The sequence below is a fragment of the Notolepis coatsorum genome (genome assembly GCF_963971535.1).
Source record: "Notolepis coatsorum genome assembly, chromosome: 19".
Taxonomy (NCBI): Eukaryota; Metazoa; Chordata; class Actinopteri; order Aulopiformes; family Paralepididae; genus Notolepis; species Notolepis coatsorum.
In genome coordinates, this window is record NC_140183.1 from 15,391,545 (window position 1) to 15,415,247 (window position 23,703).

Here is a 23,703-nt window from a genome sequence, read left to right on the forward strand (position 1 = left end):
GACATCTTAATCCCAGTTACAATTAAAATAACCACATCATGTGTACATCGCACGAGCGAGCGCCACCGTCGCCACGGTATATATAACGTGCATTATTTAGGACAAAGTGAATTTAATATCAGCATTTTGGGTCTATTTTACATTTCAAAAGCCCCCTCTGGAAGAATGGAGCACAAAAACGTAATTCAGAATGGTATAATGCAGATCGTAGACTGTGGGAATAGTTTCAGGAAACGGGCTGTCACTTCTTTGCGGGGGCGTGGCGATAGTTCAGGCTAACTTGAACTTGAACTCTGCTTTCGACCAGGCTCAAACTTTTGGATATGTTGTCATGGTGATTTGGAAAATCCAGGTACATGAAATCGGAAAGTCGGGCTAACCCAGTTATCCAGCTAAAGTTATCGGGCTAACTCAGTTATCCAGGTACAAGAAACAGGGCCCAGGATTATGGAGTTATAGTGTTGTGTAGAACAGGATTATGGAGTTATAGTGTTGTGTAGAACAGGATTATGGAGTTATAGTGTTGTGTAGAACAGGATTATGGAGTTATAGTGTTGTGTAGAACAGGATTATAGAGTTATAGTGTTGTGTAGAACAGGATTATAGAGTTATAGTGTTGTGTAGAACAGGATTATAGAGTTATAGTGTTGTGTAGAACAGGATTATGGCACATGAAGTCACTATTATACATCTAGTACAGGGGTGGCCAACCCGCGGCTCGCGAGCCGCATGCGGCTCTTTGCCTGTCAATGTGCGACTCTTCCATCCAAAAAATAATAATAATAATAATATTATAATTTTTTTTTTTTTACTTTTTTTTTTTTTTATGTCACTCATTCCACAAGGACGTAGAATAAACATTTAATTTCTTTTTTAAATGGTCCATTTGCATGTTCTTGGTATCTGAATCTAGGGAATTTCTCCACCGTTTTTTGCAAGACGTTCACAGAAAGGTAGAGAAACTAACTGCGTTCTGTTTTATGGCAATAATGTTCAGGTTTGTGGGAGATAATCCCAAAAAATAAGAGAAATAAAAAAGTTAATCCAGAAGTCAGATGATTGACAGGGGCTGGTGTGAGCTGGGTAGGGTCGTTTTTCAAAATGTGAAAGCCCTGAGTCTCTTCCTTCAAAAGACTACACTCACTTTTGGCTGTGCCACTTCCTCCTGTCAATATGCGCCGGTTTCCGACTCAATGCCCTGAGATTTCTATAATCTTATATTTCACTAATAACAGTTAAAATAATTGGTAAACAAACGTAATGCTGAAAATATACACTTTTACTGTATATCTCGGGCTTAAGAGGTTAACCCTGTGAGGCCCAAATTAAAAAGACATTAGCAACTTCAGAGGCCAGAGGGTGGGGCATATAAACACATTTACTATCAAATAGCATTGTGAGGCTGAACAACAGGACCATGTGCTTAAATGGGAACTATCTTATAAATGGCCTTTTTCAGTGTTTACCATTGTTTCTTAGCTATGTGGATTTATATTAATAGGATCTATGTCTCTAATTCTCATATTGGCGCATTCTTCCAATTCTCCTCTCACAATATTCACCCTCACTGAACTGAGTCATCTGAAAATTTGCATATCTGTGATGTCAGAGATTTCTCAGCTGCATAATAATTTGGCAGTTGATGTGGCAGTTGGCACCAGGCCACACAGTGGTTGGAGCCCAGCCTCAAAATGGCTTAAGATCTTGAGATAGACATTTTTTTTTCTAGTTTTTTAGTACTTGATTAGAAATACAAACCGTACGTTAAATCTAGAGGAAGGAAGGACGTGGTACTTACCTCACCATTTGAAAAAAACCTAGGTGTTCCATAGACTCACAGGAATTGTGTAAAAGTGCCCAAATAGTGAAAGAAATAGTAAACTAGTTCCCCTTTAACATTTTTTAAATAAGCATTCTTTTTTTAAATGGCTAAAAGTGATTTTGTAATTTTGCAACCGTGGGTCTCACAGGGTACTTTTAACCCTGTGAGGCCCAAATAAAAAAGACATTAGCAACTTCAGAGGCCAGAGGGTGAGACCTATAAACACATGAAGGGTGCCGTGACTGAAAAAAAAAGGTTGAGAAACGCTGGTATATGGTGTGGCTCTTTGTGGTACCACAGTAATTGTTGTGGCTCTTAGTCTCTGACTGGTTGGCCACCCCTGATCTAGTATAACAGCAGCAAGAGCAGAGACGCTTCAAGTCTGAAGCACCACATCACAGGTCAATGTGCGAGCCCTTCTCCTCTCACACAAAACACAACACTGCTTTGTCAGCACAGCACACACACAGTTCCCAATATCTATGGTCAGACAGCGAGAGCCACACAAAAAACGACATCGCCAAAGTAGTGCTGTTGTAACTAAGAGATAATTTGATAAAACGCTGACGTAGTATGTATCTACTTCTACTTCTCTCTTCTATTGAGCAACCACAAACTGTATGAATACTTCCCCCTATAAAACAACCTACATAGCCAGCACAATGTTGCTGTAATGAAGAGGTACTCCAAGCTAGCCAACAAGCTAGCCAACATGAGCTACGTAAAATGTACATAAATTGTGCCATTTCAGGGTTACAATGTGTGGTGGATCCGGACCCATCAATTATATTGTGGACGGATCTTCTGATCAAAATAGGTTTAATAGTAAAAACAAATAGTACAAAGTACATGTAAGTTAAGTTTAATGATCTTGGCTAGGAGGAGTGCTCTCATTGTGGCCAGCTCGGAGACACTGAGGAAGAGAAGGAGACTTGAGTTTAAGTATAGAGAGGGGTGGGGGGCCGTAGCCCCCGGCCTCTCCCTTAGGTGTGAACTAAGCTATTGTTTGGGACAAGCTAAAGGGATTCTTCCACAATCGCCTTATTGAAGCGTGGTGATGAATTAATGTTGGCCCCCTTATCAATGAACAGCTGAAAGCGTCTATGCGGAATCATAACCTACGAATCATTGGGTAATGTTAAATAGTTACAGTCACACAATGTCAGTCAAATGTAATGTTTTCCTAGCTGTGATTGATTCACGTGGGTTGAGTTGCACCTTAAACACTCTCCCTTGTCCTCTTCTCTGGCGCAGTAGTCAGGAGTAATGATTTCAATGCAGTGAGGAAGGCCCCGCACACAGAACAAAAGAGCAATTCAGACTAGTCTAGATTTTATTATTATTTATATTTTTTATTTCATATACCATTCATACTATATAACTTCTAAAAGCTTACATCTGTATGTGTGTACATATATATATATCAGTATGTGTATGATAATTTAACCCTTTCACTACCACACGACAAAGGGTTAACCCTTTCACTACCACACTACAGAAGGTTAACCCTTTCACTACCACACTACAGAAGGTTAACCCTTTCACTACAACACTACAGACGGTTAACCGATTAAATGGAATTTAATTATATTATCCTTTATGTTTTTGTAATGACCTGCTGGCATGTTGGCTTCATGTGTGTCCAATCAAGTCCTAGATCACTGACTAGGTGTATTTGTGGAGAAGCCCATGCAGGGTGACTCATCATGCATCGATCTGCACTGAGGAAAGTCCAACATGGACTGGTCTAGAGGTCAACTGGAAGTATGTTTGTTGTTGTGGTGTCGAGCTGATTTGTCCAAACTGGTCTCACACAAAGTGCCATGTCTGTGAGCTGCCACTAGGGGCAGAGCGGCTAACCGTGAGTGAATTACTGAGTGAGGGAATGGATGGATGAGTGAGTGAGTCAGTCAGTGAGTGAGTGACATTGCTTTTACACTGATTGTATGTCTTATTTCTTACTGATGTAAAGCACTTTGAACTGCAATCCCCTGTATGAAAGGTGCTATACAAATAAAGTTATTATTGTTATTATTATTATTATTATGAAAAAGTATTTGAATCATGTATTGAGTTTTAAAAACATAATGTTGTTAAAACAAATGAAAAATCTGCCAATGGGATGAAATTTGTTTATTTTTTATCCCCATTACCATTAGTCTTCACCATGGTGACGACTACTCTTCCTGTGGTCCAGACATACAAATATAACATTAAAAACATTATCCAGCACACAAATATCTAAAAAACATCACATAGAACTGTATCAAAAAATCATAATATCCTTAACATCCACAGTATTATAAGATACAATATTACAAATATTGCGAAATATACCATAACAAAGTGCATAATATTATAAAAATACTATATTACATATCCTAAAAAATCAGTATACAAAAAATCAATATAGAATCAGTTTATTATTTTCCTTGATTAAATCTGTATTTACTTTATGTTGTGAGATTTCGTGGAAGCCTGTTCCAGTATGTTATAGCTCTATAAATGACTGAGTTTTTGGAAGAGGTAGTGTAAACCGACATCTCAGCGCCTGTCTGGTATCATGACTGTGATTATCATTTGTGTTAATCATAGTTAATCATATGAACATGATGGTTTTCTTATGATGTGATCTGATCATATTGCTATAAATGAGCACACTTTGAGGTCAAGGATCTGTACTACATTTGCAGCTGCAGGTTTCATAATGGTGGAGCTGGAGGCGCATAATGGTGCCCAGGGTCCATGTTTATTGTTTATTGTTTAAAAGGATCTCCATTAGCTGGACGCCTTGTTCTCTAGTTGTACTCGGTAGGGGTAGAGTCATCTGCCCTCTGCTGGCCGCTCTGGTACCATGCATGTGTGTCTCTGAACTGTAGCTAATAGTCTTAAAGATAAATTCCGGTGTCTGAGTAAATGTCAGTCAGTCACCATGAAGCACTCCGAACACACAACCAATATGCAAACGAGTGCTGGGATCATCTCAAATGTCAGCATAGAACTCTGACCTTGAAAGAAAGGTCATTCCTACTCAAATCTATACTATTGAATGGTATTTTTGCTGGTAGCCTACGCCTTAAAATGGTTGACAATTTTATTTTGATAAGGTTTGATGCACGAGAGTTAGAAAACGATGTTACCATTAGCCAATGAGATCACCACAATACCCTGGGCAAGGGACACGTCGGTTTCAACTTTGTGCGGCCATGTGATTGGGGTCTACAACCAGGGCACGAAATTAACTTTTTGACTCACCGGCCAGTGGTGGGTAGATGGGAAAAATCTACCCGCCAAGCATATTTCTTACCAGCCAAAAAAATACGCATTTTTGTGTCACATATAAAAAACAGGTTTCATATAGTAGTCATAGTGATACTAATTTAAGAGAATAATTTAATGTTCACTTACTCGCACATCCACTCGAAGTCCGTAAAGGGTCTTGCCTTCTTTCCAATGGCATGTACAGTCCGAAACAGCATCTTCATTTTTGTGCTGGTCTGATCTGACATGGCTGTTAGCCTAGCCACAGAGGGTCTTGAAAGGAGAGGCTCCGATGTAATCCGGGACGCAGACATGCAGCCAATGTGACACTGGCTCTGTTCATGGTCACGAATTACTTCCAGCTTCATCGATTTACTCCCAATGACAAAAGTGTTGTTTCTGTTTTTTTTTTTTTTTTTTTTTTTACCTTTATTTTACCAGGTAGTCACTTGAGATCAAAGATCTCTTTTTCGAGCAAGACCTGGCCAAAATGGCAGCAAAAACAAAAAACAAACATACAAAAATACATAAAAGGCAAAGTGGTGCAAGGGGATACATTTGAGCTGCAGCAAATCAGATTGAATGGGATTGGGGGAGATTGGAGGGTAGGGTAAAAAGGTAGAAAGAGGATGGAAGGTGAGGCCCTGCAGGAGGTTGCTGGGGAGAGAAGGTCAGGTTAAAAACATAAAGTATAACAGCACATTATGCAGTGAAGCAGCGACATTCTCCCATCTCATTCTTTAAAATGCCCTTAATTTGAACTTTAAAATCAGATATGAGGGCCTGCAGTTTCAAAGTTTTTTGAAGTCCATTCCAGGCAGAGGGAGCAGAGAACATGAAGGCCCTTTTCCCAAACTCTGTGCGGGTTCTGGGTACTGAGGCATATAAATAGTCCTGGGATCGTAAGCTGTAAAATGGGTTTGATGTGATGGTGAGGTATGAACCGAGGTAAAAAGGGAGCTGACCAATAATTGCTTTATAAATGAAGGTGTACCAATGAAGCAGTCTACGGGCAGTCAAGGACGGCCAGTTAACTTTAGCATACAGAGTGCAATGATGGGTAAGTGATCTATATCCAGAAATAAATCTTAATACACCATGGTAAGCAGTGTCCAACATGTGTAGTGAGGTGGAACAGGCATTCATGTATAAAACATCACCATAATCTAATACTGGTAAAAAAGTGGCAGCAACTAGTTGCTTCTTTGCATTAAAAGAAAAGCACGATTTGTTTCTGAAAAAGAAACCCAACCTCACTTTTAGCCTCTTGACCAGGCTTTCAACGTGTGGTTTAAAAGACAAGCTGTCATCAAGTAAAAAGCCAAGGTATTTAAAAGTCGACACAATCTGAATAGGAATGCCTTGCGATGTGTGTATAGAGGCAAGACAAGGCATTTTTGTTTTGGATTTAGTAAAAATCATCATTTTTGTTTTTTCCGGATTTAAAACAAGCTTTAGTTGCTGAAGTTGGGATTCTATTTCTTTAAACGTATTTTGCAAACTTTCCAGAGCTTTTGTCAACGTATTAGCACAACAGTAAATGACAGTGTCATCAGCATAAAAATGAAAGTTTGCATTTGGAACATTTTTGCCTAGATTATTGATATAGATTGTAAATAACAATGGTCCTAGAACAGAACCTTGTGGCACCCCCTTGTGGACAGATAAAACATCAGAATAAAAACCATCAGCCTGAACACATTGAGTCCTGTCAGCAAGATAATTACAGAACCAGCCAACAGCAGAGTCAGACAGTCCTACATTAATTAGCCTATGCTTCATTATATTATGGTCCACTGTATCAAATGCCTTTGAAAAATCAATAAAAAGGGAAGCACAATGTTGTTTCCTATCTAAAGCCCCAATTATATCGTTTACTACCTTTGTAGCTGCTGTAACGGTACTGTGACATTTCCTAAAACCAGATTGATCACAAGATAAAATAGCATTGTTATATAAGAACTCCTTCAGCTGATTACTTACCAGAGTTTCCAGTATCTTGGCTAAAGCTGACAAATTAGAAATTGGCCTGTAGTTGTTGGGGTTTGAAGGCTCACCACCTTTTAACAGGGGTAGAACATGAGCCTTTTTCCAAATCTTGGGTATTTCATTACAAGTCAAGGTTAAGTTAAAAATATAAGTTAGAGGTTCTGCAATAAAATCAGCAGAAAGCTTTAAATAATAGGGATCCAGTTTGTCTGGCCCAGCTCGTTTTTTAGGATTCAAATTCTTAAGGGCTTTATGCACTTCACCAATAGAAAAGGGCTGAAAATCAAATGTATTATGTGATGGGGGCTCAGTTTCAAGTGGGACCTGTGTTGTGGTATTGTTTGTTACTTGATCAAAGAGAAACCCAGAAGAGACAAAGTGTTTGTTAAAGCAGTTGAGCATCTCAGTTTTCTCATACACAGTAGATAGACCAGATACAATACAGGGTGGAAGACCAGCTGTGCTATTTGGGGATAAGGATTTGATTGTCTGCCAACATTTCTGTGGGTTATTTAGGTTTTCTGTTGTGAGAGTGAGATAAAAACTTGATTTGGCCTTCTTTACTAAGGAAGTACATTTATTTCTTAAACATCTAAAAGTGGTCCAGAGAGCTTCAGAGTTTGCCTTCCTTGCCTTGGCCCAGATGAGATTCCTTTCTCGTATGAGGTTGGATAAATCTTTAGAAAACCAGGGGTTATCCCTGCCCCTAACTCTATACTTCCTAAAGGGGGCGTGTCTGTCTACAATTGGCAAAAACATATCCAGGAAGAGATTCCATGCTAATTCAACGTCAAGTATTAAAGAGACCCTGCTCCAATCATTTAGGTACATATCCTGCCAAAATCCCTGTTCAAAAAAGTGCTTTGTATCACGTTTAATAATGTAGCGAGGTTTTGACTTCGATATCTTTGTATCCCTAACACCCGCAATAACACAATGGTCACTCACATCATTAGGAAACATGCCTATCGAGATATACTTATGAGGATTATTTGTTAAGAACAAGTCAATAAGTGTAGATTTTTCAGGACATTTCAGATTTGGGCGAGTTGGGGAGAGTATTAATTGCGTAAAATTCATTGAATTGCAATATGCTTTAAATTCATCTGACGCCGGAGATAACCAGTCCCAATTGAAATCACCAACAATGACTATTTCATTGTCCGTTAATTGGGAAATAATGTCAGATATTGCGGCTAACGTTTCCTTTACAGCAGAATTAGGTCTGTAACAGCCGACAACCGTGACATTGCAACCCTTTGATAATTCAATTTGTAAGGCGATTATTTCGAACTGCTTAGGTATAGATTTCGTTACTAACACTTTGGTGTGGTATTTGGATTTAACATAGACAGCTATGCCACCACCACGTTTAGGACGATCAGTACGACTTAAATTATAGCCATCAATGGAAATGTCGTTATCGCAAATAGATTTGTTTAACCAAGTCTCAGAAATTATAATGATATCAGCTCCCGTTGTCTGCGCCCAGATTCGAACAAAATCAATTTTCGGCAAGAGACTTCTAACATTTACATGAATGATGCCAAGTCCAGATCTTGCATTGAAGTCAGAAGGAGTCTGAATACAATGAAGATCAGGACCAGGATTTGGTTGAACATTACCAGAGATCATCAGCAGTAACACAACCATGCATCTTAATTTAGCCATTTTAGGGGAGTTACACTTTGAATTTACATCAGAGCTTAGAATGGAGTAGAAAAGAGAGTCTGTTGACATAGTGAAATAGTTTTTTAGTGCATAGTGACATATCATGGTAACAGACAGTTGATCTGGGGATAAAGTCACAATTCTAGTAGGTCTACTACACCTGAACCTAGATAGAAAGGTCCAAGTGGATTTTGTGTGCTGGAGTGATAAACGGGACGAGAAAAGTTCACCAAGTCCATTTCCTTGCTGTTCCATTTGTGTTAGCAAATAGAACAGAGTTAGTACAGCGAACGCAACACGCATGATTTCAGCAAAAGTTCGATGCACAACAGAACGGCTTTGAACACAAATGTGTACGAGAGGGTAGGGGATTCGAGGGGTAGCAGTTGGACGAGACCAGGGGGAGGTATGAGAGGATCGCAGATGGGTAAGGGGTCGTTGACTAGACCCGGAGCCAGGCCCGGGAACAGCAAGCAGTGTGAGATGAGCAGACCGATTATAGGAGAGGAGTGAAGAGCAGCACAGTTGGTGGTGATGCTTGGTGGTGTTTAGTCAGACGCAGTTGACAGTGACTCAGCTATTGTAGCAGCAAGCAGGAGTTTAGCAGTAAGCATGTAGTTCAGCTCAAAGATTGATTTTCATGTAGCATGTAGACTACTGTTGCTTCCAGACAAAATTATTGGGAATTTAATCCAGTTCAGCCGACATTAGTCGAGGTAAAAACAGAGACTGATTGATTGATTATCAATCAGACAAACTCACAGCTCAGTTGACAGTGACTCAGCTATTGTAGCAGCAAGCAGGAGTTTAGGAGTAAGCACGTAGTCCAGCTCAAAGGTTGATTTTCATGTAGCATGTAGACTACTGTTGCTTCCAAGAAAAATGGGAATTTAATCCAGTTTAGCCGACATTAGACGAGGTAAAAACAGAGACAAACTCACAACTCACAAACGTGCAGCCATCTTGGAAAGGGGCGTGAACCTCGACATACTTGCGGCACACCGAACAAGTCCTCACTCCAGCCCCAGCATCATACTGGAGCCAGTCTGTTGAGACACCACTAACGGCATCTCCAAATTTCCACTCTCTAAACATTCTTTTATTCGGTGGTCCCGCTCTCGCTGTCACTTCTTCCCCCTTTTCGTGTGAGAAAGCCGCGGTGAGTTCTCTTTTTACCGGCCGGCTTACTCCTTCAATATGGTTCCACATACTTATTTGTATCACATTTAACGTTATTACGCTAATGTTGGCTAAGGTGGGCGTAACGTTAGCTCCCTACAGAGCAGAAGAAGAGTAGCGGATGTGACGTTGGTAAACAAGCCAACGAGATGACGCGCCATGAGAGACGGGCTGCAAAAAAGGCGACTGTCATAAGGAGTAGGGTATATCTGCAGTGCCGCAGCACTGGCCGTAAGACCAAAACACACCGCAGTTTTAATAATTTTACATGACTATTTGGTTACCCGCCACATGGCGGACAGACCTCTTAGTGTCACTCGCCAAACCTAAAATCTGCCCGCCAATGGCGGGTGGCGGGCTCTAATTTCGTGCCCTGTCTACAACAAATCACAGTCTTTCTTACCTAAATTGAACAAAAGAAGAAGACGTGGACAAGGTCACATACATACACCCAAGGTCTAAATTCAGAAGTTAGCTTTTTAATATGAGATGACCTTTCATTTTCAATCATCTTCTGACATATTTAGTCATTTTGCAACATTATGGGAAATGCACTTACCGTCTTCTCCAGAGTCAGACAAGAAGATAGATACCAACTTCCTCTCTGTGCGTTCAGTAGAAAGCTATCCGACTTCAAGTTAGCCTAGCTCAGCACAAATCAATGGAAGCAGATACGGACCACTAGCCTAGTTATTGGCCAAAGAGTTTGAAGTGAGGCTAGTAGTGGTCCATATCTACCATTAATTTGTGCTGAGCTAGGCTAACTTGAAGTCGGATAGCTTTCTACTGAACGCACAGAGAGGAGAATGGTATCTATCCTCTTGTCTAACTCTGCAGAAGACGGTAAGTGCATTTCCCATAATGTTGGGAAATGTTGCGTTCCTTTACCTCAAAATTATGACGAGTTCCGGCGTGGCAGCTTGGCCAACTAGTGACAGTCGGCCGAGGCGGACCGGTCGCTCCTCACTGAAAGATAATGAGAAACAAATACAGATGGACAACAGGCACAACAGATCAGTGAGGCTGCTCCCTGAACATGTTTTTTCTTTATCACATAATTTGATGTCCTCCTCACCCCCTCTCTCCCAGACACGTGATGCCAACACGGCCGGGAACCTCGAGGAGGCCACCAAGAAGTCTGATCTGGCCCGGAAGTTCAACCACGCCGCCCTGGGAATCGGCCTGATCCTCGGCGTCTGCTATGTCGTCCTCATATCTATGCGGTAGACTGTATGACCGGCCGCAAACACCCCCCGCCTGACAGCCGACCGCTGGGTTCATGTTCTGTGGCTTACTGAGTTAAAGGAACCTTGTATCTTTCTGTTAAAAGGAACCTTGTATCTTCTACATGTTTTATTCTCCGGTCGCATGTCACATTGTTGTGATGATGAAAAGCATTCACTGGTACCTTTCAGTAAATGTAGGATGTTTAGCATTTCTTGTTCGGGTCAAGGGGTGTCACTAGCAGCAAGGAATATGTTCATTTGTTTCAATGAGAAATGCTGACATTGCCATTTTTTTGGGCGGTATTCAACTTCAGCCTGTTGAAGGAAAACACTAATTGGCTATATGCAAATACACAAATTCATATTTTTAGGCTTATAAAACGACTAATCGACGAACAAGATCTTAGTCAAAACAGACACAAATCTGGTGGAGATGGACACAGCATCCGCCCGTCCAACAAACGCATACTCAGTGAAATGTTATTAAAAACAGATGTAGACGGAGGGACACAACAGATCAATGTAGCCTGTCCTCAGCTCAGGATCCAAAAGGTGATTTCTTTGACAGGCAAACTATTCTCATTTTATGGTTATGTTACATTATATTTTAACCCCTTTAAACCTTTATAGACTATATTGCTATGGAAAAACATTTATATCTCAAGCATGTCTCTCATCTCTAACTTAAGTGTTGCCTGTAAGACAGTATATCATATCTGCAGTGCAAACCTCATGATGGATACAGACCTGTTTAACATGCGGCGCTGTCTGCAGTTTTCTGATCATTGGAAGCCAACTCAAGCAGGTAAAATGACATGATATAAGCACAGAATTTAGAGGTTGAGTCTTCATAGTTCTCATGAGGTGAGGAATGACTGAGCCACTAAATTGCCTGCTTATTCCACGTGATTTAAAGCTGGAACCTGTAATGACATCAAACAGCGAGCTCTAGGCAAGATTATTTGGTATTGCGCTTTGTTGTGTGGGTTAGATTTGAGTGGAGAAATTGGCAGTATAATAAGTTACTATAGAAATATATATGCGCTATTTTTTTTTTTTACGTTGAATCTTTCATTCAATGCCACTTTCACTGCACATTATTTCATTTTGACAAGGCTACTAACTTGGTCTTTGTAAATAATACACTCACATGGATGCTGTATTCATTCATCCCAATGGCTCTTTATCGTCCAGGGGACGTGCCGTTTTGAAAATAACTAAAAGGATGAGAATCCACCATCCACTGGAATATCCAGAAGAACCCACTGGTCCACCGTCTGCAAATCTCGCGATAGACGAGATCCCGTTTAGGTCAGTCTATAACACAATACGAGATCCCGTTTAGTTCAGTCTAAAACACAAGACGAGATCCCATTTAGTTCAGTCTAAAACACAAGACGAGATCCCGTTTAGTTCAGTCTATAACACAAGACGAGATCCCGTTTAGTTCAGTCTATAACACAAGACGAGACCCTGTTTAGTTCAGTCTATAACACAAGACGAGATCCTGTTTAGTTCAGTCTAAAACACAAGACGAGATCCCGTTTAGTTCAGTCTATAACACAAGACGAGATCCCGTTTAGTTCAGTCTATAACACAAGACGAGATCCCGTTTAGTTCAGTCTATAACACAAGACGAGATCCCGTTTAGTTCAGTCTATAACACAAGATGAGATCCTATATACTATAGGATATATATAGCTATATCGTAACAAATACTGTGAATTTTGCCAGACCTCTGTTGGAAACCCCTCTCCTATCCTCATCTACACACTATAGAGACCAAAACGAAATATGTAAACAAAGCCCAATACCGACAGGGGCTCTTTTGTCTAGAGGTTTTGCTTTTGCTTACAGATTCGACACACGGTTCTCATTCCACGCGACACAGTACGTCATCCTATGTAGTCTAATCTCTGTATCTGTATTTTCTTCTTGTAGTTCAGTGTTTTTTTTTTGTCTTGTTTGATGCAAATAAAAAAATATATATGAATTTGTAAGAATTCTGCTTTGAGAAAACAGCAACTTTCTTTTTAAATAAAGTTTGAAATTATATAAAGGAACTGTCTTGTATTTTTGTTGTTGTTATTTTTTTTTACATCTGATGGCAACAATTGGGTATGTATCAGCTGGCCGATGCTCTTTCCCAATGGTATTTAAAATTTGACCATGGTATGGGGCCATTGTACAAAGTGACCATGGTATGGGGCCATTGTACCAAGTGATCATGGTACAGCCATGGTAAAAGTCCTGGATTGGCTGAAGGAAAACAGATATCTGCACACTAGATTACAGCAGCTCCCAATATTTTCTATTGACTAAAAAGCAACATTTCAAACAGGGTTTTCATCAGGCAAAAGGAAAAGGTAATGGATCGCCATGGTGATGCTTTTGTAGGTTATTAATAATAGTAATATCATGGTCTCAAACCCCCCACCCGCCTGTCAGAGGGAAGCAACAGTTTTGATTGGAGGATCATGAAAAGAGGACGCAGTTTGGAGATAGTTAGATAGAAGTCATGGTACTGATGGTAATGACCTAAAAGAACAATGGAAATACTGCGATACTCTTTTGTGAGGGAGGAAGCCATGACACTGCTGCACCTGCAGTCATTAAACGGTTGTCTTGGTAACAGGTTGCCTGTTGACAGGGGGGCAACAGTGGCTCAGGAGATAGACCGGTCGTCTGGTAATCGGAAGGTGCCGGGTTTGAATCTGGCTCCGCCCAGTAGTGTGTCAAAGTGTCCTTGAGCAAGAGACTCAACCCCTAACTGCTCCGGGTGAGCAGGTTGGCACCCCACCGTCGGTGTGTCATTTTGCAACATTATGGGAAATGCACTTACCGTCTTCTCCAGAGTCAGACAAGAGGATAGATACCATTTTCCTCTCTGTGCGTTCAGTAGAAAGCTATCCGACTTCAAGTTAGCCTAGCTCAGCACAAATGAATGGAAGCAGATACGGACCACTAGCCTAGTTATTGGCCAAAGTTTTAAGTGAGGCTAGTAGTGGTCCATATCTACCATTAATTTGTGCTGAGCTAGGCTAACTTGAAGTCGGATAGCTTTCTACTGAACGCACAGAGAGGAGAATGGTATCTATCCTCTTGTCTAACTCTGCAGAAGACGGTAAGTGCATTTCCCATAATGTTGGGAAATGTTGCGTTCCTTTACCTCAAAATTATGACGAGTTCCGGCGTGGCAGCTTGGCCAACTAGTGACAGTCGGCCGAGGCGGACCGGTCGCTCCTCACTGAAAGATAATGAGAAACAAATACAGATGGACAACAGGCACAACAGATCAGTGAGGCTGCTCCCTGAACATGTTTTTTCTTTATCACATAATTTGATGTCCTCCTCACCCCCTCTCTCCCAGACACGTGATGCCAACATGGCCGGGAACCTCGAGGAGGCCACCAAGAAGTCTGATCTGGCCCGGAAGTTCAACCAAGCCGCCCTGGGAATCGGCCTGATCCTCTGCGCCTGCTATTTCGTCCTCATGTCTATCGGTCATATGCGGTAGACTGTATGACCGGCCGCAAACACCCCCCGCCTGACAGCCGACCGCTGGGTTCATGTTCTGTGGCTTACTGAGTTAAAGGAACCTTGTATCTTTCTGTTAAAAGGAACCTTGTATCTTCTACATGTTTTATTCTCCGGTCGCATGTCACATTGTTGTGATGATGAAAAGCATTCACTGGTACCTTTCAGTAAATGTAGGATGTTTAGCATTTCTTGTTCGGGTCAAGGGGTGTCACTAGCAGCAAGGAATATGTTCATTTGTTTCAATGAGAAATGCTGACATTGCCATTTCTTTGGGCGGTATTCAACTTCAGCCTGTTGAAGGAAAACACTAATTGGCTATATGCAAATACACAAATTCATATTTTTAGGCTTATAAAACGACTAATCGACTAACAAGATCTTAGTCAAAACAGACACAAATCTGGTGGAGATGGACACAGCATCCGCCCGTCCAACAAATGCATACTCAGTGAAATGTTATTAAAAACAGATGTAGACGGAGGGACACAACAGATCAATGTAGCCTGTCCTCAGCTCAGGATCCAAAAGGTGATTTCTTTGACAGGCAAACTATTCTCATTTTATGGTTATGTTACATTATATTTTAACCCCTTTAAACCTTTATAGACTATATTGCTATGGAAAAACATTTATATCTCAAGCATGTCTCTCATCTCTAACTTAAGTGTTGCCTGTAAGACAGTATATCATATCTGCAGTGCAAACCTCATGATGGATACAGACCTGTTTAACATGCGGCGCTGTCTGCAGTTTTCTGATCATTGGAAGCCAACTCAAGCAGGTAAAATGACATGATATAAGCACAGAATTTAGAGGTTGAGTCTTCATAGTTCTCATGAGGTGAGGAATGACTGAGCCACTAAATTGCCTGCTTATTCCACGTGATTTAAAGCTGGAACCTGTAATGACATCAAACAGCGAGCTCTAGGCAAGATTATTTGGTATTGCGCTTTGTTGTGTGGGTTAGATTTGAGTGGAGAAATTGGCAGTATAATAAGTTACTATAGAAATATATATGCGCTATTTTTTTTTTTACGTTGAATCTTTCATTCAATGCCACTTTCACTGCACATTATTTCATTTTGACAAGGCTACTAACTTGGTCTTTGTAAATAATACACTCACATGGATGCTGTATTCATTCATCCCAATGGCTCTTTATCGTCCAGGGGACGTGCCGTTTTGAAAATAACTAAAAGGATGAGAATCCACCATCCACTGGAATATCCAGAAGAACCCACTGGTCCACCGTCTGCACATCTCGCGATAGACGAGATCCCGTTTAGGTCAGTCTATAACACAAGACGAGATCCCGTTTAGGTCAGTCTATAACACAATACGAGATCCCGTTTAGTTCAGTCTAAAACACAAGACGAGATCCCATTTAGTTCAGTCTAAAACACAAGACGAGATCCCGTTTAGTTCAGTCTATAACACAAGACGAGATCCCGTTTAGTTCAGTCTATAACACAAGACGAGACCCTGTTTAGTTCAGTCTATAACACAAGACGAGATCCTGTTTAGTTCAGTCTAAAACACAAGACGAGATCCCGTTTAGTTCAGTCTATAACACAAGACGAGATCCCGTTTAGTTCAGTCTATAACACAAGACGAGATCCCGTTTAGTTCAGTCTATAACACAAGATGAGATCCTATATACTATAGGATATATATAGCTATATCGTAACAAATACTGTGAATTTTGCCAGACCTCTGTTGGAAACCCCTCTCCTATCCTCATCTACACACTATAGAGACCAAAACGAAATATGTAAACAAAGCCCAATACCGACAGGGGCTCTTTTGTCTAGAGGTTTTGCTTTTGCTTACAGATTCGACACACGGTTCTCATTCCACGCGACACAGTACGTCATCCTATGTAGTCTAATCTCTGTATCTGTATTTTCTTCTTGTAGTTCGGTGTTTTTTTTTTGTCTTGTTTGATGCAAATAAAAAAATATATATGAATTTGTAAGAATTCTGCTTTGAGAAAACAGCAACTTTCTTTTTAAATAAAGTTTGAAATTATATAAAGGAACTGTCTTGTATTTTTGTTGTTGTTATTTTTTTTTACATCTGATGGCAACAATTGGGTATGTATCAGCTGGCCGATGCTCTTTCCCAATGGTATTTAAAATTTGACCATGGTATGGGGCCATTGTACAAAGTGACCATGGTATGGGGCCATTGTACCAAGTGATCATGGTACAGCCATGGTAAAAGTCCTGGATTGGCTGAAGGAAAACAGATATCTGCACACTAGATTACAGCAGCTCCCAATATTTTCTATTGACTAAAAAGCAACATTTCAAACAGGGTTTTCATCAGGCAAAAGGAAAAGGTAATGGATCGCCATGGTGATGCTTTTGTAGGTTATTAATAATAGTAATATCATGGTCTCAAACCCCCCACCCGCCTGTCAGAGGGAAGCAACAGTTTTGATTGGAGGATCATGAAAAGAGGACGCAGTTTGGAGATAGTTAGATAGAAGTCATGGTACTGATGGTAATGACCTAAAAGAACAATGGAAATACTGCGATACTCTTTTGTGAGGGAGGAAGCCATGACACTGCTGCACCTGCAGTCATTAAACGGTTGTCTTGGTAACAGGTTGCCTGTTGACAGGGGGGCAACAGTGGCTCAGGAGATAGACCGGTCGTCTGGTAATCGGAAGGTGCCGGGTTTGAATCTGGCTCCGCCCAGTAGTGTGTCAAAGTGTCCTTGAGCAAGAGACTCAACCCCTAACTGCTCCGGGTGAGCAGGTTGGCACCCCACCGTCGGTGTGTCATTTTGCAACATTATGGGAAATGCACTTACCGTCTTCTCCAGAGTCAGACAAGAGGATAGATACCATTTTCCTCTCTGTGCGTTCAGTAGAAAGCTATCCGACTTCAAGTTAGCCTAGCTCAGCACAAATGAATGGAAGCAGATACGGACCACTAGCCTAGTTATTGGCCAAAGTTTTAAGTGAGGCTAGTAGTGGTCCATATCTACCATTAATTTGTGCTGAGCTAGGCTAACTTGAAGTCGGATAGCTTTCTACTGAACGCACAGAGAGGAGAATGGTATCTATCCTCTTGTCTAACTCTGCAGAAGACGGTAAGTGCATTTCCCATAATGTTGGGAAATGTTGCGTTCCTTTACCTCAAAATTATGACGAGTTCCGGCGTGGCAGCTTGGCCAACTAGTGACAGTCGGCCGAGGCGGACCGGTCGCTCCTCACTGAAAGATAATGAGAAACAAATACAGATGGACAACAGGCACAACAGATCAGTGAGGCTGCTCCCTGAACATGTTTTTTCTTTATCACATAATTTGATGTCCTCCTCACCCCCTCTCTCCCAGACACGTGATGCCAACATGGCCGGGAACCTCGAGGAGGCCACCAAGAAGTCTGATCTGGCCCGGAAGTTCAACAACGCCGCCCTGGGAATCGGCCTGATCCTCTGCGTCTGCTATGTCGTCCTCATATCTATGCGGTAGACTGTATGACCGGCCGCAAACACCCCCCGCCTGACAGCCGACCGCTGGGTTCATGTTCTGTGGCTTACTGAGTTAAAGGAACCTTGTATCTTTCTGTTAAAAGGAACCTTGTATCTTCTACATGTTTTATTCTCCGGTCGCATGTCACATTGTTGTGATGATGAAAAGCATTCACTGGTACCTTTCAGTAAATGTAGGATGTTTAGCATTTCTTGTTCGGGTCAAGGGGTGTCACTAGCAGCAAGGAATATGTTCATTTGTTTCAATGAGAAATGTTGACATTGCCATTTCTTTGGGCGGTATTCAACTTCAGCCTGTTGAAGGAAAACACTAATTGGCTATATGCAAATACACAAATTCATATTTTTAGGCTTATAAAACGACTAATCGACGAACAAGATCTTAGTCAAAACAGACACAAATCTGGTGGAGATGGACACAGCATCCGCCCGTCCAACAAACGCATACTCAGTGAAATGTTATTAAAAACAGATGTAGACGGAGGGACACAACAGATCAATGTAGCCTGTCCTCAGCTCAGGATCCAAAAGGTGATTTCTTTGACAGGCAAACTATTCTCATTTTATGGTTATGTTACATTATATTTTAACCCCTTTAAACCTTTATAGACTATATTGCTATGGAAAAACATTTATATCTCAAGCATGTCTCTCATCTCTAACTTAAGTGTTGCCTGTAAGACAGTATATCATATCTGCAGTGCAAACCTCATGATGGATACAGACCTGTTTAACATGCGGCGCTGTCTGCAGTTTTCTGATCATTGGAAGCCAACTCAAGCAGGTAAAATGACATGATATAAGCACAGAATTTAGAGGTTGAGTCTTCATAGTTCTCATGAGGTGAGGAATGACTGAGCCACTAAATTGCCTGCTTATTCCACGTGATTTAAAGCTGGAACCTGTAATGACATCAAACAGCGAGCTCTAGGCAAGATTATTTGGTATTGCGCTTTGTTGTGTGGGTTAGATTTGAGTGGAGAAATTGGCAGTATAATAAGTTACTATAGAAATATATATGCGCTATTTCTTTTTTTTACGTTGAATCTTTCATTCAATGCCACTTTCACTGCACATTATTTCATTTTGACAAGGCTACTAACTTGGTCTTTGTAAATAATACACTCACATGGATGCTGTATTCATTCATCCCAATGGCTCTTTATCGTCCAGGGGACGTGCCGTTTTGAAAATAACTAAAAGGATGAGAATCCACCATCCACTGGAATATCCAGAAGAACCCACTGGTCCACCGTCTGCACATCTCGCGATAGACGAGATCCCGTTTAGGTCAGTCTATAACACAATACGAGATCCCGTTTAGTTCAGTCTAAAACACAAGACGAGATCCCATTTAGTTCAGTCTAAAACACAAGACGAGATCCCGTTTAGTTCAGTCTATAACACAAGACGAGATCCCGTTTAGTTCAGTCTATAACACAAGACGAGACCCTGTTTAGTTCAGTCTATAACACAAGACGAGATCCTGTTTAGTTCAGTCTAAAACACAAGACGAGATCCCGTTTAGTTCAGTCTATAACACAAGACGAGATCCCGTTTAGTTCAGTCTATAACACAAGACGAGATCCCGTTTAGTTCAGTCTATAACACAAGATGAGATCCTATATACTATAGGATATATATAGCTATATCGTAACAAATACTGTGAATTTTGCCAGACCTCTGTTGGAAACCCCTCTCCTATCCTCATCTACACACTATAGAGACCAAAACGAAATATGTAAACAAAGCCCAATACCGACAGGGGCTCTTTTGTCTAGAGGTTTTGCTTTTGCTTACAGATTCGACACACGGTTCTCATTCCACGCGACACAGTACGTCATCCTATGTAGTCTAATCTCTGTATCTGTATTTTCTTCTTGTAATTCGGTGTTTTTTTTTTGTCTTGTTTGATGCAAATAAAAAAATATATATGAATTTGTAAGAATTCTGCTTTGAGAAAACAGCAACTTTCTTTTTAAATAAAGTTTGAAATTATATAAAGGAACTGTCTTGTATTTTTGTTGTTGTTATTTTTTTTTACATCTGATGGCAACAATTGGGTATGTATCAGCTGGCCGATGCTCGTTCCCAATGGTATTTAAAATTTGACCATGGTATGGGGCCATTGTACAAAGTGATCATGGTATGGGGCCATTGTACCAAGTGATCATGGTACAGCCATGGTAAAAGTCCCTGGATTAGCTGAAGGAAAACAGATATTTGCACACTAGATTACAGCAGCTCCCAATATTTTCTATTGACTAAAAAGCAACATTTCAAACAGGGTTTTCATCAGGCAAAAGGAAAAGGTAATGGATCGCCATGGTGATGCTTTTGTAGGTTATTAATAATAGTAATATCATGGTCTCAAACCCCCCACCCGCCTGTCAGAGGGAAGCAACAGTTTTGATTGGAGGATCATGAAAAGAGGACGCAGTTTGGAGATAGTTAGATAGAAGTCATGGTACTGATGGTAATGACCTAAAAGAACAATGGAAATACTGCGATACTCTTTTGTGAGGGAGGAAGCCATGACACTGCTGCACCTGCAGTCATTAAACGGTTGTCTTGGTAACAGGTTGCCTGTTGACAGGGGGGCAACAGTGGCTCAGGAGATAGACCGGTCGTCTGGTAATCGGAAGGTGCCGGGTTTGAATCTGGCTCCGCCCAGTAGTGTGTCAAAGTGTCCTTGAGCAAGAGACTCAACCCCTAACTGCTCCGGGTGAGCAGGTTGGCACCCCACCGTCGGTGTGTCATTTTGCAACATTATGGGAAATGCACTTACCGTCTTCTCCAGAGTCAGACAAGAGGATAGATACCATTTTCCTCTCTGTGCGTTCAGTAGAAAGCTATCCGACTTCAAGTTAGCCTAGCTCAGCACAAATGAATGGAAGCAGATACGGACCACTAGCCTAGTTATTGGCCAAAGTTTTAAGTGAGGCTAGTAGTGGTCCATATCTACCATTAATTTGTGCTGAGCTAGGCTAACTTGAAGTCGGATAGCTTTCTACTGAACGCACAGAGAGGAGAATGGTATCTATCCTCTTGTCTAACTCTGCAGAAGACGGTAAGTGCATTTCCCATAATGTTGGGAAATGTTGCGTTCCTTTACCTCAAAATTATGACGAGTTCCGGCGTGGCAGCTTGGCCAACTAGTGACAGTCGGCCGAGGCGGACCGGTCGCTCCTCACTGAAAGATAATGAGAAACAAATACAGATGGACAACAGGCACAACAGATCAGTGAGGCTGCTCCCTGAACATGTTTTTTCTTTATCACATAATTTGATGTCCTCCTCACCCCCTCTCTCCCAGACACGTGATGCCAACATGGCCGGGAACCTCGAGGAGGCCACCAAGAAGTCTGATCTGGCCCGGAAGTTCAACCACGCCGCCCTGGGAATCGGCCTGATCCTCGGCGTCTGCTATGTCGTCCTCATATCTATGCGGTAGACTGTATGACCGGCCGCAAACACCCCCCGCCTGACAGCCGACCGCTGGGTTCATGTTCTGTGGCTTACTGAGTTAAAGGAACCTTGTATCTTTCTGTTAAAAGGAACCTTGTATCTTCTACATGTTTTATTCTCCGGTCGCATGTCACATTGTTGTGATGATGAAAAGCATTCACTGGTACCTTTCAGTAAATGTAGGATGTTTAGCATTTCTTGTTCGGGTCAAGGGGTGTCACTAGCAGCAAGGAATATGTTCATTTGTTTCAATGAGAAATGCTGACATTGCCATTTTTTTGGGCGGTATTCAACTTCAGCCTGTTGAAGGAAAACACTAATTGGCTATATGCAAATACACAAATTCATATTTTTAGGCTTATAAAACGACTAATCGACGAACAAGATCTTAGTCAAAACAGACACAAATCTGGTGGAGATGGACACAGCATCCGCCCGTCCAACAAACGCATACTCAGTGAAATGTTATTAAAAACAGATGTAGACGGAGGGACACAACAGATCAATGTAGCCTGTCCTCAGCTCAGGATCCAAAAGGTGATTTCTTTGACAGGCAAACTATTCTCATTTTATGGTTATGTTACATTATATTTTAACCCCTTTAAACCTTTATAGACTATATTGCTATGGAAAAACATTTATATCTCAAGCATGTCTCTCATCTCTAACTTAAGTGTTGCCTGTAAGACAGTATATCATATCTGCAGTGCAAACCTCATGATGGATACAGACCTGTTTAACATGCGGCGCTGTCTGCAGTTTTCTGATCATTGGAAGCCAACTCAAGCAGGTAAAATGACATGATATAAGCACAGAATTTAGAGGTTGAGTCTTCATAGTTCTCATGAGGTGAGGAATGACTGAGCCACTAAATTGCCTGCTTATTCCACGTGATTTAAAGCTGGAACCTGTAATGACATCAAACAGCGAGCTCTAGGCAAGATTATTTGGTATTGCGCTTTGTTGTGTGGGTTAGATTTGAGTGGAGAAATTGGCAGTATAATAAGTTACTATAGAAATAAATATGCGCTTTTTTTTTTTTTTACGTTGAATCTTTCATTCAATGCCACTTTCACTGCACATTATTTCATTTTGACAAGGCTACTAACTTGGTCTTTGTAAATAATACACTCACATGGATGCTGTATTCATTCATCCCAATGGCTCTTTATCGTCCAGGGGACGTGCCGTTTTGAAAATAACTAAAAGGATGAGAATCCACCATCCACTGGAATATCCAGAAGAACCCACTGGTCCACCGTCTGCAAATCTCGCGATAGACGAGATCCCGTTTAGGTCAGTCTATAACACAATACGAGATCCCGTTTAGTTCAGTCTAAAACACAAGACGAGATCCCATTTAGTTCAGTCTAAAACACAAGACGAGATCCCGTTTAGTTCAGTCTATAACACAAGACGAGATCCCGTTTAGTTCAGTCTATAACACAAGACGAGACCCTGTTTAGTTCAGTCTATAACACAAGACGAGATCCTGTTTAGTTCAGTCTAAAACACAAGACGAGATCCCGTTTAGTTCAGTCTATAACACAAGACGAGATCCCGTTTAGTTCAGTCTATAACACAAGACGAGATCCCGTTTAGTTCAGTCTATAACACAAGACGAGATCCCGTTTAGTTCAGTCTATAACACAAGATGAGATCCTATATACTATAGGATATATATAGCTATATCGTAACAAATACTGTGAATTTTGCCAGACCTCTGTTGGAAACCCCTCTCCTATCCTCATCTACACACTATAGAGACCAAAACGAAATATGTAAACAAAGCCCAATACCGACAGGGGCTCTTTTGTCTAGAGGTTTTGCTTTTGCTTACAGATTCGACACACGGTTCTCATTCCACGCGACACAGTACGTCATCCTATGTAGTCTAATCTCTGTATCTGTATTTTCTTCTTGTAGTTCGGTGTTTTTTTTTTGTCTTGTTTGATGCAAATAAAAAAATATATATGAATTTGTAAGAATTCTGCTTTGAGAAAACAGCAACTTTCTTTTTAAATAAAGTTTGAAATTATATAAA

At 41.0% G+C, this 23,703-nt stretch overlaps 1 protein-coding gene across 4 annotated transcripts in view; it reads left to right on the forward strand.

Annotated features, from left to right (window-relative positions):
- Window positions 1-23,703, forward strand: part of LOC311246760 (uncharacterized protein) — a 90,323-nt gene extending 66,620 nt beyond the window's left edge. The window contains exons 3-4 of one of the 4 annotated variants that reach the window (XR_014620816.1): window positions 14,519-15,974; window positions 16,009-16,722. Coding sequence is in view for 3 of the 4 variants with exons in the window: in XM_084336992.1 (XP_084193118.1) it covers window positions 14,519-14,665 (147 nt within the window). In the remaining variant the exon portion in view is untranslated. Of the gene's footprint in view, window positions 1-11,011; window positions 12,292-14,518; window positions 16,723-21,507 lie in introns of those variants that run through there. The other 3 variants (XM_084336995.1, XM_084336992.1, XM_084336994.1) reach the window with 3 other exon arrangements.